This window comes from Anomaloglossus baeobatrachus, chromosome 7 (assembly GCF_048569485.1).
Source record: "Anomaloglossus baeobatrachus isolate aAnoBae1 chromosome 7, aAnoBae1.hap1, whole genome shotgun sequence".
Taxonomy (NCBI): Eukaryota; Metazoa; Chordata; class Amphibia; order Anura; family Aromobatidae; genus Anomaloglossus; species Anomaloglossus baeobatrachus.
The window spans coordinates 304,133,696-304,148,483 of record NC_134359.1 but is presented as its reverse complement, the minus strand read 5'-3'; the positions used below and the strand labels follow the sequence as shown (position 1 = coordinate 304,148,483).

Genomic DNA, 14,788 nt, shown 5'->3' with positions numbered 1-14,788 from the left:
CATTGCCCCAGACCACCAGGGACTTTACTAATAACTTCTGCACTTACCTCGACCACCTTACTTCCTAATCCTTTATGTACGTAAATCTCTGGAGACGTTAATAACTCCTTCAACTTCATTGACCACCAAAAACGTTACTAATAAATCTTTCACAATCTTAGGCCACCAGGGACTTTACTTATAACCTTTTCATGGCCAACGACCACCAGGGACTTTACTAAGAACCACTTTGGACCACCAGAAACTTTACTAATAACCTGTTCACCACCGGAGAATTTACTAATAATCACTTTGACTAGACCACCAGGGACTAATAACTTCTTCACTTCCCAGGACCACCAGGGATATTACTAACAACCTTTTTGTTCCCCTAGCCCACCAGGGACATTATTAATAATCACTCTGACCAGACCACCAGGGACTTTACTGATAACCTCTTCAGTGTCTAAGACCACCACAGACATTACTAACAACCCTTTTGCTACCCTAGCCCACCTGGGACATTATTAATAACCATTCCACTGCTGTAGGCCACATCAGACTTTACTAAACGCGTCTCCACCACTTTTGACCACCAGGAACTTCTCCGATAACCCCTTCACCGTTGTTGACTATGGATTTTGTGGAATATCTGTTTTCTGCCCTAGACTATTAATGAATTTACTAAAAATCCTTCTCTGCTCCAGACCACCAGGAACTGTACTACTAAAACCTTTATTGCTTGAAATTACATGACACTAAAAGCCCCTTCACTGCCTAAGGTCACAAGAAACTTAAATAATAGCCCCGGGGCTGCCCTAGCCCACCAGGGCTTTAAAATTAGATATCACTTTGCCACTTTAATCCCCTAAAAAATGGCGTGATGAACCCTTCACTGTATTTGATCAGGGATTTTGATAAAAAAAACTCTTTGCTTTAGACCACTGAAGAATTTATTAATAACGTCTTCACTGACCTACATGACCAGGAACATTACCAATAACTTTTTCTCCACCCTAGGTCATCAGGGACTTTACTAAGAAGCCCTTCACTTACATAGACCACCAGGGACTTTACTAAGAAGCCCTTCACTTACATAGACCACCAGGGACTTTACTAAGAAGCCCTTCACTTACATAGACCACCAGGGACTTTACTAAGAAGCCCTTCACTTACATAGACCACCAGGGACTTTACTAAGCAGCCCTTCACTTACATAGACCACCAGGGACTTTACTAAGAAGCCCTTCACTTACATAGACCACCAGGGACTTTACTAAGAAGCCCTTCACTTACATAGACCACCAGGGACTTTACTAAGAAGCCCTTCGCTTACATAGACCACCAGGGACTTTACTAAGAAGCCCTTCGCTTACATAGACCACCAGGGACTTTACTAAGAAGCCCTTCGCTTACATAGACCACCAGGGACTTTACTAAGAAGCCCTTCACTTACATAGACCACCAGGGACTTTACTAAGAAGCCCTTCACTTACATAGACCACCAGGGACTTTACTAAGAAGCCCTTCCCTTACATAGACCACCAGGGACTTTACTAAGAAGCCATTCGCTTACATAGACCACCAGGGACTTTACTAAGAAGCCCTTCACTTACATAGACCACCAGGGACTTTACTAAGAAGCCCTTCACTTACATAGACCACCAGGGACTTTACTAAGAAGCCCTTCACTTACATAGACCACCAGGGACTTTACTAAGAAGCCCTTCACTTACATAGACCACCAGGGACTTTACTAAGAAGCCCTTCACTTACATAGACCACCAGGGACTTTACTAAGAAGCCCTTCGCTTACATAGACCACCAGGGACTTTACTAAGAAGCCCTTCACTTACATAGACCACCAGGGACTTTACTAAGAAGCCCTTCACTTACATAGACCACCAGGGACTTTACTAAGAAGCCATTCGCTTACATAGACCACCAGGGACTTTACTAAGAAGCCCTTCACTTACATAGACCACCAGGGACTTTACTAAGAAGCCCTTCACTTACATAGACCACCAGGGACTTTACTAAGAAGCCCTTCACTTACATAGACCACCAGGGACTTTACTAAGAAGCCCTTCACTTACATAGACCACCAGGGACTTTACTAAGAAGCCCTTCACTTACATAGACCACCAGGGACTTTACTAAGAAGCCCTTCGCTTACATAGACCACCAGGGACTTTACTAAGAAGCCCTTCACTTACATAGACCACCAGGGACTTTACTAAGAAGCCATTCGCTTACATAGACCACCAGGGACTTTACTAAGAAGCCCTTCACTTACATAGACCACCAGGGACTTTACTAAGAAGCCCTTCACTTACATAGACCACCAGGGACTTTACTAAGAAGCCCTTCACTTACATAGACCACCAGGGACTTTACTAAGAAGCCATTCACTTACATAGACCACCAGGGACTTTACTAAGAAGCCATTCGCTTACATAGACCACCAGGGACTTTACTAAGAAGCCCTTCACTTACATAGACCACCAGGGACTTTACTAAGAAGCCCTTCACTTACATAGACCACCAGGGACTTTACTAAGAAGCCCTTCACTTACATAGACCACCAGGGACTTTACTAAGAAGCCCTTCGCTTACATAGACCACCAGGGACTTTACTAAGAAGCCCTTCACTTACATAGACCACCAGGGACTTTACTAAGAAGCCCTTCACTTACATAGACCACCAGGGACTTTACTAAGAAGCCCTTCACTTACATAGACCACCAGGGACTTTACTAAGAAGCCCTTCACTTACATAGACCACCAGGGACTTTACTAAGAAGCCCTTCACTTACATAGACCACCAGGTACATTATTAGTAACTAATTAGACTTCTTAGACAGCCAGGATTTTTTATATTAATTCCTTCACTTCCCTAGACCACCAGGGACTGTGCTATTAACCCCATAATAGTTGTGGGAGAAAAAGGTGTTCAACACTGTTTATTGTCACATGTTTAAATCCATATCGAGGCGCAGGTCATCGTATGTATTGATGATCATTTCTGTGTTTTTACTAGGAAGGTAGTTCACATTTATCCAATCAATATCTCATACATAAAGTGTGCGGGAGGGGCATGAAACAATGGGGAGGAGCATAACTCAATGGGGGAGGGGCATGAAACAATAAGAGGCATGAACCAATGGGGAGGGGCATGAACATTAGGGAGGGGTTTGAAACAATGTTGGAGGAGTATTAAACTATGGGTGAGGAGAATACATAAAATAAGAGCCACTGTTTCATCTTTAGACTTCTGGAACCTTCAGGAGTGACGATAATGGTGATGTTCATGGTTATTTTGTTGTTTTTATCAGGAAGAAGACTTCATGTTGTAAGACGTTTTGTTGCTTCTTTCCTTTTTTTCAACCAAGCGAAAGGTAAGTAAATTCCGATGATGATGATGATGATGATGATGATGATGATGATGATGATGATGAAGTAAATCTAGAGGGGAACGTCTCCCTCCATTAGTCTGCGTGGCCTCTGCTCCTTCATGATGTGACCAGTGTCTTGGTGTGACATTGTGGACTTTCCCTCCAGGTCCTGGGGTGGCAGAGTCTCTGGTCCATGCCCTGACCTGGTGTAATGTCGCGGGCGGAGGGCCGGCAAGGCCGCTCGTCTGGGATCGCTGGCGCTCGGGTCCGGTGCTTCTGCTCCTCGGTGGCTCGAGCACGGGGCCGGACCCGGGGCTCGAGCGGCGCTCCTCGCCCACGACTAAAAAGGGGAGGTTTTTGGGATGTCGGCTGTGACGCCACCCATGGGTTGTGGTGATGGTGGGCACCACCGCTGCTGATGACGGGGGATCCCGGGAGCGATGGCGGAGAGCAGCTAAGGTGTTGACCCCTCCGTGGGTAGGGGCTGTTGGTCCCGGGGCCCGGTTGGGGGAGTAGGGAGGAGGTGTAGGTGCAGGTGCCGAGGCGGGGAGGCAGCGTGGGCGTGGGTGCAACGTTGCGGTGCAGCGCGGTGCCGGATGGCACTGTTGTACTCACTCAGACACAGAAGGACAGAGTCTCTGGTAAACCAAACGGCTGGATGGACGGGACCCGCAGCCGGCTGCGGTGTTCTCACTCTCCCCGGACGGGTTGATATTGGCTGTCTTTCCCTGCACCTGTATATGTGTATTTGACTCCTATGGATTCCCACGGGTAGTCCGCTCCCCGGCGTGTACGTGTTGGGAGAGCCCGTTTTTCCCGCAGGCGCTGGCCCTTAGATCTCTGGCCTATAGCGGTGGCTCTTATCCGGACGGGTTGGGCTGTTGCCTTCTGACGGGACTTTGTTGGGGATCAACCGCTGAGGTCCAGACCGCAATCAGATAATTTGACCTTTACGGCAGCTCCTAGCCTATTCGGGGTCTGAGTACCCTGCCTTGGTGATTGGCTTCAATCTGCTCCCCGGTTCGGTACCGGCGGGCCTACCGCTGCCCTGCACCAAATCATCATCTCACTTCTTGGTGGCACCACCAAAGGGGTCACATCCATCACCCGCACTCCACCAATCTCTCCACCCGTCAAGTTCACTTGCTGCCGATGCAGGAGGGTCCGGATCTCACGCTGCACAGCCCTCTGTCGGCCTCCTCCTGCAGTGGCGGACAACTTCTGCAACAAACTCAGTACTTCACCCATACAATGCTCAATTACATTAGTCCCTAAAATTACTTTTGGGTTACGGTCACTGGATTCATTCAGCACCACAATCATCCCTTGATGTTTTAACTCGGTACGTCCCACGGTTAGGGTCACCTCTTTGAAGCCCACCTGTGTCATAGGGAGCCCATTGGCCGCAATAATGGTCAGGCTGTCATCAGGGGGGGAAAGTTCACTATCATCCCAATACCGCTGGTACAATGTATATGGCATAGTGGTTACCTGTGATCCTGTGTCCAACAAAGCCATGGTCGGGATGCCGTCCACTGCCAGGGGGATGATGGGGCGGCCTCCAACGTACCGGTCTCGCCAATCGGTAGGGCCGTTAGGGTCTACTCCTGAGGATTGGCCCTTGGCCCCAGGGGTTGCTCGTTTAACGGGCATCGCCTGGAGTAGTGGCCAGGCTTGCCGCACCTGTAACAGGTAGGGGGTCCATACCGCTGGTCGTTGGTCTTTGTCCGCTGCATCCAGGGGATGTCCTCCGGACTGTCAGCGAGCTGGATCTTCGGGGGCTTGACTCTCGTCGGGAGCTGGAGTCCGGCGAGGAATCGGGCGAGGTCTCCATCCATGCGGCGGACCTGTGCGGCCAGCTCATCCATCATCCCGCCGGGCGCTGCAGGGGCCGGTAGAGCCGGGAGGGGAGGTGGTACTGAGATTGGAGCGGTCTCAGGCGGCCATGGGGCCACATCAGGAGCGTCAGGGTTTGGGGCTTGCAGAGCCTTGATGGCCCGCTCTTTCAATACTGTAAAGTCCAGATCGGGATGTTCCAAGGCCCACAGCCGCAGCTGCTTGCGGTCCTCCGTGGACCCCAGCCCCTGTAGGAATTGTTCCACTAGCATCTTATTGCTGTTCACATCGTTAATGGTGTCCACTCGTTTCAGCGTACGACGGGCAGTCTGCAGGCGCAAGGCATAGTCTCTTATGTTATCTGCAGGTCGCTGTTGGCATTGGTAAAATTGCATCCGCAATTCAGCTTCTGTGTGGGTCTCAAAAGCGGTTTGGAGTTTCTCAAAAATGATAGTCACTGAGGCCCGGTCCGCATCGGTCCAGGTCTCTGTCTCCTGCTCAGCCGCGCCGGTTAGCTGTCCTAGCACCACCGCCGCACGCTGTCTGCCGGTCATGGCATACAGGTCAAGGACCGGACTAATCTTTTTCCGGAACGCCTGCAAAGTATCAGGCTTCCCATTGTATTGCGGCAGCCAGGTAGCACCGGGCACATAGGGCAGGGAGATCGGCATTACCTGGGCGACTGCTGGACCCGCGGCCTCCCTCGCCCCTGCGGCTGGAGCGAGAGCTGCCATATTATCATCTCTGTGCGAAGCCGCGACCGGCGCCCCTCCGTCAGCCCCGTCAGGTGCAGACATCTTTTTCGCTCCCCCCCTTGGTTCTCTCTAGCACCTCCTTTCTTTGGCGGCGGGGCTTCACCTTCGCGCCTTCCCTGCTCGGGGAAGACGACTCGAGTGGGAAACATTCGCGCCTAAGATGGCGGATCTTCAAATTTTTCGGCCGGACACCGCCGGCGGGGACTGCAAGGCGCATTTCTACTGGTAAGTAGACTGGTAGGATCCTGTTCGTGATGCCAAGTTGTCGCGGGCGGAAGACCGGGAAGGCCGCTCGTTTGGGATCGCTGGCTCTCGGGTCCAGTGCTTCTGCTCCTCGGTGGCTCGAGCACGGGGCCGGACCAGGGGCTCGAGCGGCGCTCCTCGCCCACGACTGAAAAGGGGAGGTTTTTGGGATGTCGGTTGTGACGCCACCCACGGGTTGTGGTGATGGTGGGCACCACCGCTGCTGATGACGGGGGATCCCAGGAGCGATGGCGGAGAGCAGCTAAGGTGTTGACCCCTCCGTGGGTAGGGGCTGTTGGTCCTGGGGCCCGGTTGGGAGCAGGGAGGAGGTATAGGTGCAGGTGCCGAGGCGGGGAGGCAGCGTGGGCGCGGGTGCAATGTTGCGGTGCCGGATGGCATTGCTGTACTCACTCAGACACAGAAGGACAGAGTCTCTGGTAAACCAAACGGCTGGATGGACGGGGCCCGCAGCCCCGGACGGGTTGATGGTGGCTGTCTTTCCCTGCACCGGTGTAAGTGTGTTTGACTCCTATGGATTCCCACAGGTAGTCCGCTCCCCAGCGTGTACGTGTTGGGAAAGCCCGTTTTGCCCGCAGGCGCTGGCCCTTGGATCTCTGGCCTATAGTGGTGGCTCTTATCCGGACAGGTTGGGCTGTTGCCTTCTGACGGGACTTGGTTGGGGATGAACTGCTGAGGTCCAGACCGCAATCAGATAATTTGACCTTTACGGCGGCTCCTAGCCTAGTCGGGGTCTGAGTACCCTGCCTTGGTACTTGGCTTCAATCTGCTCCCCGGTTCGGTACCGGCGGGCCACCGCTCGACCCCGGTCCTACGGTTCCGCTGACCTACGCCAACTCCTGCAGACGGCCACCACCGTCTGCCGACCTTGCTGAACATGCCTGGGCTCCAACCCAGACACCAACAGTTTTTACTCCTCTCACTTTCGCAGTCCACTACAATCTACTGTCTTTTCCCGCCTCCAAGCCTGTGAACTTCTCGGTGGGCGGGGCCAACCGCCTGGCTCTGCCCCACCTGGTGTGAACATCAACCCTGGAGGGAGGCAACAAGGATTTGATTGACTGGTATCACCTATCCAGGGGAGGGTGTGTGTGTGTGTGGTGTTAGTGTACTGTGACCCCTGGGGTCCAGGGTGTCACAGTAACACTGTGGACTTTCCCTCCAGGTCCTGGGGTGGAGGAGTCTCTGGTCCATGCCCTGACCTGGTGAAACACTGCGGACTTTCCCTCCAGGTGCTGAGGTGGCGGAGTCTCTGGTCCATGCCCTGACCTGGTGTAACACTGTGGACTTTCCCTCCAGGTCTCGGGGTGGTGGAGTCTCTGGTCCATGCCCTGACCTGGTGTAACACTGTGGACTTTCCCTCCAGGTGCTGAGGTGGCAGAGTCTCTGGTCCATGCCCTGACCTGGTGTAACACTGTGGACTTTCCTCCAGATTCCGGGGTGGCAGAGTCTCTGATCCATGCCCTGACCTGGTGTAACACTGTGGACTTTCCCTCCAGGTACTGAGGCGGCAGAGTCTCTGGTCCATGCCCTGACCTGGTGTAACACTGTGGACTTTCCTCCAGGTTCCGGGGTGGCGGAGTCTCTGATCCATGCCCTGACCTGGTGTAACACTGTGGACTTTCCTCCAGGTCTCGGGGTGGTGGAGTCTCTGGTCCATGCCCTGACCTGGTGTAACACTGTGGACTTTCCCTCCAGGTCTCGGGGTGGTGGAGTCTCTGGTCCATGCCCTGACCTGGTGTAACACTGTGGACTTTCCTCCAGGTTCCGGGGTGGCGGAGTCTCTGATCCATGCCCAGACCTGGTGTAACACTGTGGACTTTCCTCCAGGTTCCGGGGTGGCGGAGTCTCTGATCCATGCCCTGACCTGGTGGAACACTGTGGACTTTCCTCCAGGTCTCGGGGTGGTGGAGTCTCTGGTCCATGCCCTGACCTGGTGTAACACTGTGGACTTTCCTCCAGGTTCCGGGGTGGCGGAGTCTCTGATCCATGCCCAGACCTGGTCCATACCTCCCAACCGTCCCGGATACAGCGGGACAGTCCCTCTTCTGAGCCTTTGATCCCGGGTCCCGCCCGTGAGGCTGTTTATCCCGGCTCCACCCACCCACTGTAGCCCCGCCTCGCTGTTTCTCCCTTCTATTCATTACAGAGCCGACCGCGCACCTACTCCTGTGACTGCTGCTGAGGTATGAATCACCCCCTGCAGCAGAGCGACCCCTCCCTGCAGCAGAGCGATCCCCCCTCCCCCAGAGCCGACCCCCCCAGTCCTGGAGCCTGCGTTTGTCTGCAGCTGTTCTCTGATTCCCCGTGTGCGGCTTCTCACTGCTGCAGACACGCGGGGAGTCAGGAAGCTGAGGAGACCGTGCAATCAGCACTTCTCTCTCCTGCAGATAGCACTGGCCAGTAATAACCTATGCAGAGTGACATCTGCAGGCTTCTATTACCGATCAGTGGTCTCCTGCCTGTGGAGCAGAGCTGCTGGGTCCTAGCTTCCCAACAACTTCAGCTCTGCTTTATCCTGGCTCCCCTACCAGTTAAAGGGAACCTGTCAGCAGAAATTTCACAATAAAAGTAATAGATTCCCCTCTGCAGCTCCTGGGCTGCATTCTAGAAAGGTTCCTGTTGTTATTGTGCCCCCTTTGAGACCTACAAAAATACTTTATGAAGTCTTACCTTTTTGTATGCAAATGTGTTTTTATGGTCACGGGGGCGGGCTGTCTGGCGTCCGTTATTCCCCCTCCTGCCGCTTTACGCAGTCCCCCATTGCTCATTTACATACACAAGAACGCCTTCCTCATGTAACTGTCCTCCCGAAGATTTGCGCATGTGAACGCTTTTTCAGGTGATTGCGCAGGCACGAGATTATGGGCGGCGCTGTGATTGTCATCAGCAGCGTTAACCAAGTACCCGCCCATAATCTCGTGCCCGCACTTTTCCCTCTGACTCCACCGTTATGCGCAAGTGCTGGCCATATGAACCATGTTACCTATTACCGCTTGCACGAGATTATGGGCGGGTACTTGGATGACTTTGCTGATGACAATCACAGCGCCGCCCATAATCTCGCGCCCACGGTAATAGGTAACATGGTTCATATGGCCAGTGCTTGCGCATAACGGTGGAGGCAGAGTGAGAAGCGCGGGCACGAGATTATGGGTGGGTACTTGGATGACTTTGCTGATGACAATCACAGCGCCGCCCATAATCTCGCGCCCACGGTAATAGGTAACATGGTTCATATGGCCAGTGCTTGCGCATAACGGTGGAGGCAGAGTGAGAAGCGCGGGCACAAGATTATGGGCAGGTACTTGGATGACGCTGCTGATGACAATCACAGCGCAGCCCATGATCTCGCGCCCATGGTAATAGGTAACGTGGTTCATATGGCCAGTGCTTGCGCATAACAGTGGAGGCAGAGTGAGAAGCGCGGGCACGAGATTATGGGCAGGTACTTGGATGACGCTGCTGATGACAATCACAGCGCCGCCCATAATCTCGCGCCCATGATAATAGGTAACGTGGTTCATATGGCCAGTGCTTGCGCATAACGGTGGAGGCAGAGTGAGAAGCGCGGGCACAAGATTATGGGCAGGTACTTGGATGACGCTGCTGATGACAATCACAGCGCCGCCCATAATCTCGCGCCCATGATAATAGGTAACGTGGTTCATATGGCCAGTGCTTGCGCATAACGGTGGAGGCAGAGTGAGAAGCGCGGGCACAAGATTATGGGCGGGTACTTGGATGACGCTGCTGATGACAATCACAGCGCCGCCCATAATCTCGCGCCCATGGTAATAGGTAACATGGTTCATATGGCCAGTGCTTGCGCATAACGGTGGAGGCAGAGTGAGAAGCGCGGGCACGAGATTATGGGCAGGTACTTGGATGACGCTGCTGATGACAATCACAGCGCCGCCCATAATCTCGCGCCCATGGTAATAGGTAACGTGGTTCATATGGCCAGTGCTTGCGCATAACGGTGGAGGCAGAGTGAGAAGCGCGGGCACGAGATTATGGGCGGGTACTTGGATGACGCTGCTGATGACAATCACAGCGCCGCCCATAATCTCGCGCCCATGGTAATAGGTAACGTGGTTCATATGGCCAGTGCTTGCGCATAATGGTGGAGGCAGAGTGAGAAGCGCGGGCACGAGATTATGGGCAGGTACTTGGATGACGCTGCTGATGACAATCACAGCGCCGCCCATAATCTCGCGCCCATGGTAATAGGTAACGTGGTTCATATGGACAGTGCTTGCGCATAACGGTGGAGGCAGAGTGAGAAGCGTGGGTACAAGATTATGGGCGGGTACTTGGATGACGCTGCTGATGACAATCACAGCGCCGCCCATAATCTCGCGCCTGCGCAATCACCTCAAAAGCGTTCACACTTTGCACAGTGCTCAGTCCCGCGAGAGTGGCACTGGGCATGCACAAAACTTCAGGAGGACAGTTACATGAGGAAGGCGTCCTCATGTATGGAAATGAGCAATGGGGGACGGCGTACAGCGGCAGGAGGGGGAATAACGGACGCCAGGCAGCCCGCCCCCGTGACCATAAAAACAGATTTGCATACAAAAAGGTAAGACTTCATAAAGTATTTTTTTAGGTCTCAAAGTGGGCACAATAACAACAGGAACCTTTCCAGAATTCATCCCAGGAGCTGCAGAGGGGAATCTTTTATTTTTTTTGCTAAATTTCTGGTGACAGTTTCCCTTTAAAGGGAACCTATCAGGTGCAATCTGCACTCAGAGCCAGGAGCAGTTCTGGGTGTATATTGCTAATCCCTCCCTAACTGTCCCTGTATACACCAGCATAGATAAAGGCATCTATAGAAAAAGTATTTTTAAAGAGCTTATATCTTATGCTAATTAGCGCGGGGACTAGTCCCAAGGGCGTTACTTCACTTGGCTAGTCGGCTCATATAGCGTGTTAGTACTCACACAGGGGCGTAATAACATGCTAACATGCTATGCGAGCCGACTAGCCAAGTGAAGTAACACCCTTGGGACTAGTCCCCGCGCTCATTAGCATAAGATATAAGATCTTTAAAAATATTTGTTCTTGATCTCTTTATCTATGCTAGTGTATACAGGGACGGTTAGGCAGGGATTAGCAATATACACCCAGAACTGCTCCTGGCTCTGAGTGCATATTGCACCTGACAGGTTCACTTTAAAGGGAACCTGTCACCAGATTTGGGGCCTATAAGCTGCGGCCACCACCAGCGGGATCTTATGTACACATTCTAACATGCTGCATACCTCCCAACCGTCCCGGATACAGCGGGACTTTCACGCTTTACGTTGTTTGTCCCGTTGCCACGGGCGGGACGGCCGGCTCCCGGGCTCCGCCCACCCACTCTCTCTCCGCCTCCCTGCTTTTCCCTCCTACCATCCTAGTAGACGTGGCATAGAGAGGAGCGCTGCCTGTGCTGCTGCTGGTACAGTAAACTAATCTCCCCAGCGCTGATTTCCCTCCCTCCCCCCTCACCCCCGGCCGGAGCCTGTCTGTGCGGGCGCCCCCCTGCCGCCTGTCTGTGCGGGCGCCCCCCTGCCGCCTGTCTGTGCGGGCGCCCCCCGCCGCCTGTCTGTGCGGGCGGCCCGCCGCCTCATTGTGCGGGCAGCCGGCCGCCTCTCTGTGCGGGCGGCTGGCCGCCTCTCTGTGCGGGCGGCCCGCCGCCTGTCTGTGAAGGCGGCCGGCCGCCTGTCTGTGAAGGCGACCGGCCGCCTCACTGTGCGGGCGACCGGCCGCCTCACTGTGGCTGCCTGCGTGTCCGTGCTGGAGGCCCGCCGGCTGCCTGCGTGTCCGTGCTGGAGGCCCGCCGGCTGCCTGCGTGTCCGTGCTGGAGGCCCGCCGGCTGCCTGCGTGTCCGTGCTGGAGGCCCGCCGGCTGCCTGCGTGTCCGTGCTGGAGGCCCGCCGGCTGCCTGCGTGTCCGTGCTGGAGGCCCGCCGGCTGCCTGCGTGTTTGTGCTGAATGGGTGTGGATGGGGAGTGGATATGGGCGTGACTGTGAAATGGGTGTGGTTAGGGGGCGTGGCCTAAAAATTTGCCGCGGCGCGCTACGCGCGCCGCAAACTTTGTCCCTCTTTTCCTTCTTTAAAAGTTGGGAGGTATGGTAACACTGTGGACTTTTCCTCCAGGTCCCGAGGCGGCAGAGTCTCTGATCCATGCCCTGACCTGGTGTAACACTGTGGACTTTCCCTCCAGGTACTGAGGTGGCAGAGTCTCTGGTCCATGCCCTGACCTGGTGTAACACTGTGGACTTTCCTCCAGGTTCCGGGGTGGCGGAGTCTCTGATCCATGCCCTGACCTGGTGTAACACTGTGGACTTTCCTTCCAGGTCCTGGGGTGGCAGAGTGTCTGATCCATGCCCTGACCTGGTGTAACACTGTGGACTTTCCTTCCAGGTCCTGGGGTGGCAGAGTCTCTGGTCCATGCCCTGACCTGGTGTAACACTGTGGACTTTCCTCCAGGTCCCGGGGCGGCAGAGTCTCTGGTCCATGCCCTGACCTGGTGTAACACTGTGGACTTTCCTTCCAGGTCCTGGGGTGGCAGAGTGTCTGATCCATGCCCTGACCTGGTGTAACACTGTGGACTTTCCTCCAGGTTCCGGGGCGGCAGAGTCTCTGGTCCATGCCCTGACCTGGTGTAACACTGTGGACTTTCCTTCCAGGTCCTGGGGTGGCAGAGTGTCTGATCCATGCCCTGACCTGGTGTAACACTGTGGACTTTCCTCCAGGTCCCGGGGCGGCAGAGTCTCTGGTCCATGCCCTGACCTGGTGTAACACTGTGGACTTTCCTCCAGGTCTCGGGGTGGCAGAGTCTCTGGTCCATGCCCTGACCTGGTGTAACACTGTGGACTTTCCTCCAGGTTCTGAGGTGGCAGAGTGTCTGATCCATGCCCTGACCTGGTGTAACACTGTGGACTTTCCTCCAGGTCCCGGGGCGGCAGAGTCTCTGGTCCATGCCCTGACCTGGTGTAACACTGGGGACTTTCCCTCGAGGTCTCGGGGTTGTGGAGTCTCTGGTCTGTGCCCCATTGAGGACTTGACCATGCACAGCCCCAGGGGCTGCTCTGGGGTTCAACCGGCCCCTCCATAACCTCATGGGATGTTTTATAAATCCTGCTATTTTCATTCCTCCTTCTGTGAAAGTAATGATAAATCTCCTCTTCTGGGGCCACACGTGAGGCATAAAGGGCCGGCGGCGTCCAGGACTTCACTCTAATCTGTTTGTCTTTTATTATAGGAATAAACGGACAACACCAGGTAAGAAGCCGAAATGACAGCAACAATGTACTGTAATAATCCTTGAACGGCTCTCAGGAGAAATGACCCCACAACTGACGGACATACATCCCCCACCGCGGCCAAGCACAGAGCCCGCCACCGTCGTCTCCTCGGATGCTCTTGCTCCTTTATAAGGGACTTTGTATCTCAGGTTTCTCAGCATTTCATGATGTCCGCTTGCCGTCCATGAATGGGGCAATTACTGCACACTTTATCCAACACTAGTCCTGCTCACACAGCTGAGGGACGTTACAATGGATCAGTGCAAGGAGCGATTGGCACAAAGCCCAAACAGATGAGACATATGTGATACACTGGCACACTGTAACAAGACCTCAGCTGTATGAGCAGGACATGGTCAGGAGGGACCTTTACCAGCATTTCACTGATGGCAAACACTGATCCTTAACAATTTGTCATGTACAATAATAGAGGATAGGTCCAGATTCCTTAGAATTGTGACACTATAATCAGACAAGTCAGGAGCGGACTGATCCGATCTGCACAAGCTGCAGTAAAAAAGACCGGACACCGACCCTTTAAAACCAGCCAGGTGTTAAAAATCAAAGTGTAGTAGAATGGGGTGTCCAAGCCGCGCCAATGACTATCCGATCATGAAGATTGTGGATTAATGTTGCTTTTATTCAATGCACAGGTCAGGTCAACGCGTTTCGGGAGGCACAGCTCCCTTCATCAGGACAGACTCGTATCCAAAAAATTGTGTCATGGTCAGAGAACCAAAAGGATGACGTGAATGGAATCTGCTAGTCCAGAGGTGTAAACAATCTCTTTACACCTCTGGACTAGCAGATTCCATTCACGTTATCCTTTTGGTTCTCTGACCATGACACAATTTTTTGGATACGAGTCTGTCCTGATGAAGGGAGCTGTGCCTCCCGAAACGCGTTGACCTGACCTGTGCATTGAATAAAAGCAACATTAATCCACAATCTTCATGATCGGATAGTCATTGGCGCGGCTTGGACACCCCATTCTACTACTCTCTGTTATCTGCCTTTTTTGGGACCGCTGCCGTGGCTTGGAGTAACTTACATGCTGTTATAGGAGTTGTGACTTTCACAACCCCTATAGGTGAGTAATACCACCCCTCCTTATCCCCCCCATGCTACTGGGGTAAGACCCTATTGCGCTTCTTTTTCCACAGTTTATCTCCTAAAAATCAAAGTGTGGAAGAAGCAAGGACAATATGTGCACATGCATGACTCAGATATGACAGCACGGAGGTGAGACCACGACGGTAAAGACC

General features: G+C 53.5%; 1 protein-coding gene across 2 annotated transcripts in view; it reads left to right on the top strand.

Moving 5' to 3' along the window:
• Positions 1–14,788, top strand: part of LOC142245709 (uncharacterized) — an 86,804-nt gene that overhangs the window by 51,576 nt on the left and 20,440 nt on the right. Inside the window, exons 2-3 of one of the 2 annotated variants that reach the window (XM_075318652.1) lie at positions 3,315–3,377; positions 13,481–13,500. The exons of the other annotated variant lie outside the window; for it this stretch is intronic. Coding sequence (XP_075174767.1) covers positions 3,315–3,377; positions 13,481–13,500 — 83 coding nt within the window. The remainder of the gene's footprint in view (positions 1–3,314; positions 3,378–13,480; positions 13,501–14,788) is intronic. 2 annotated transcript variants of the gene reach the window in all.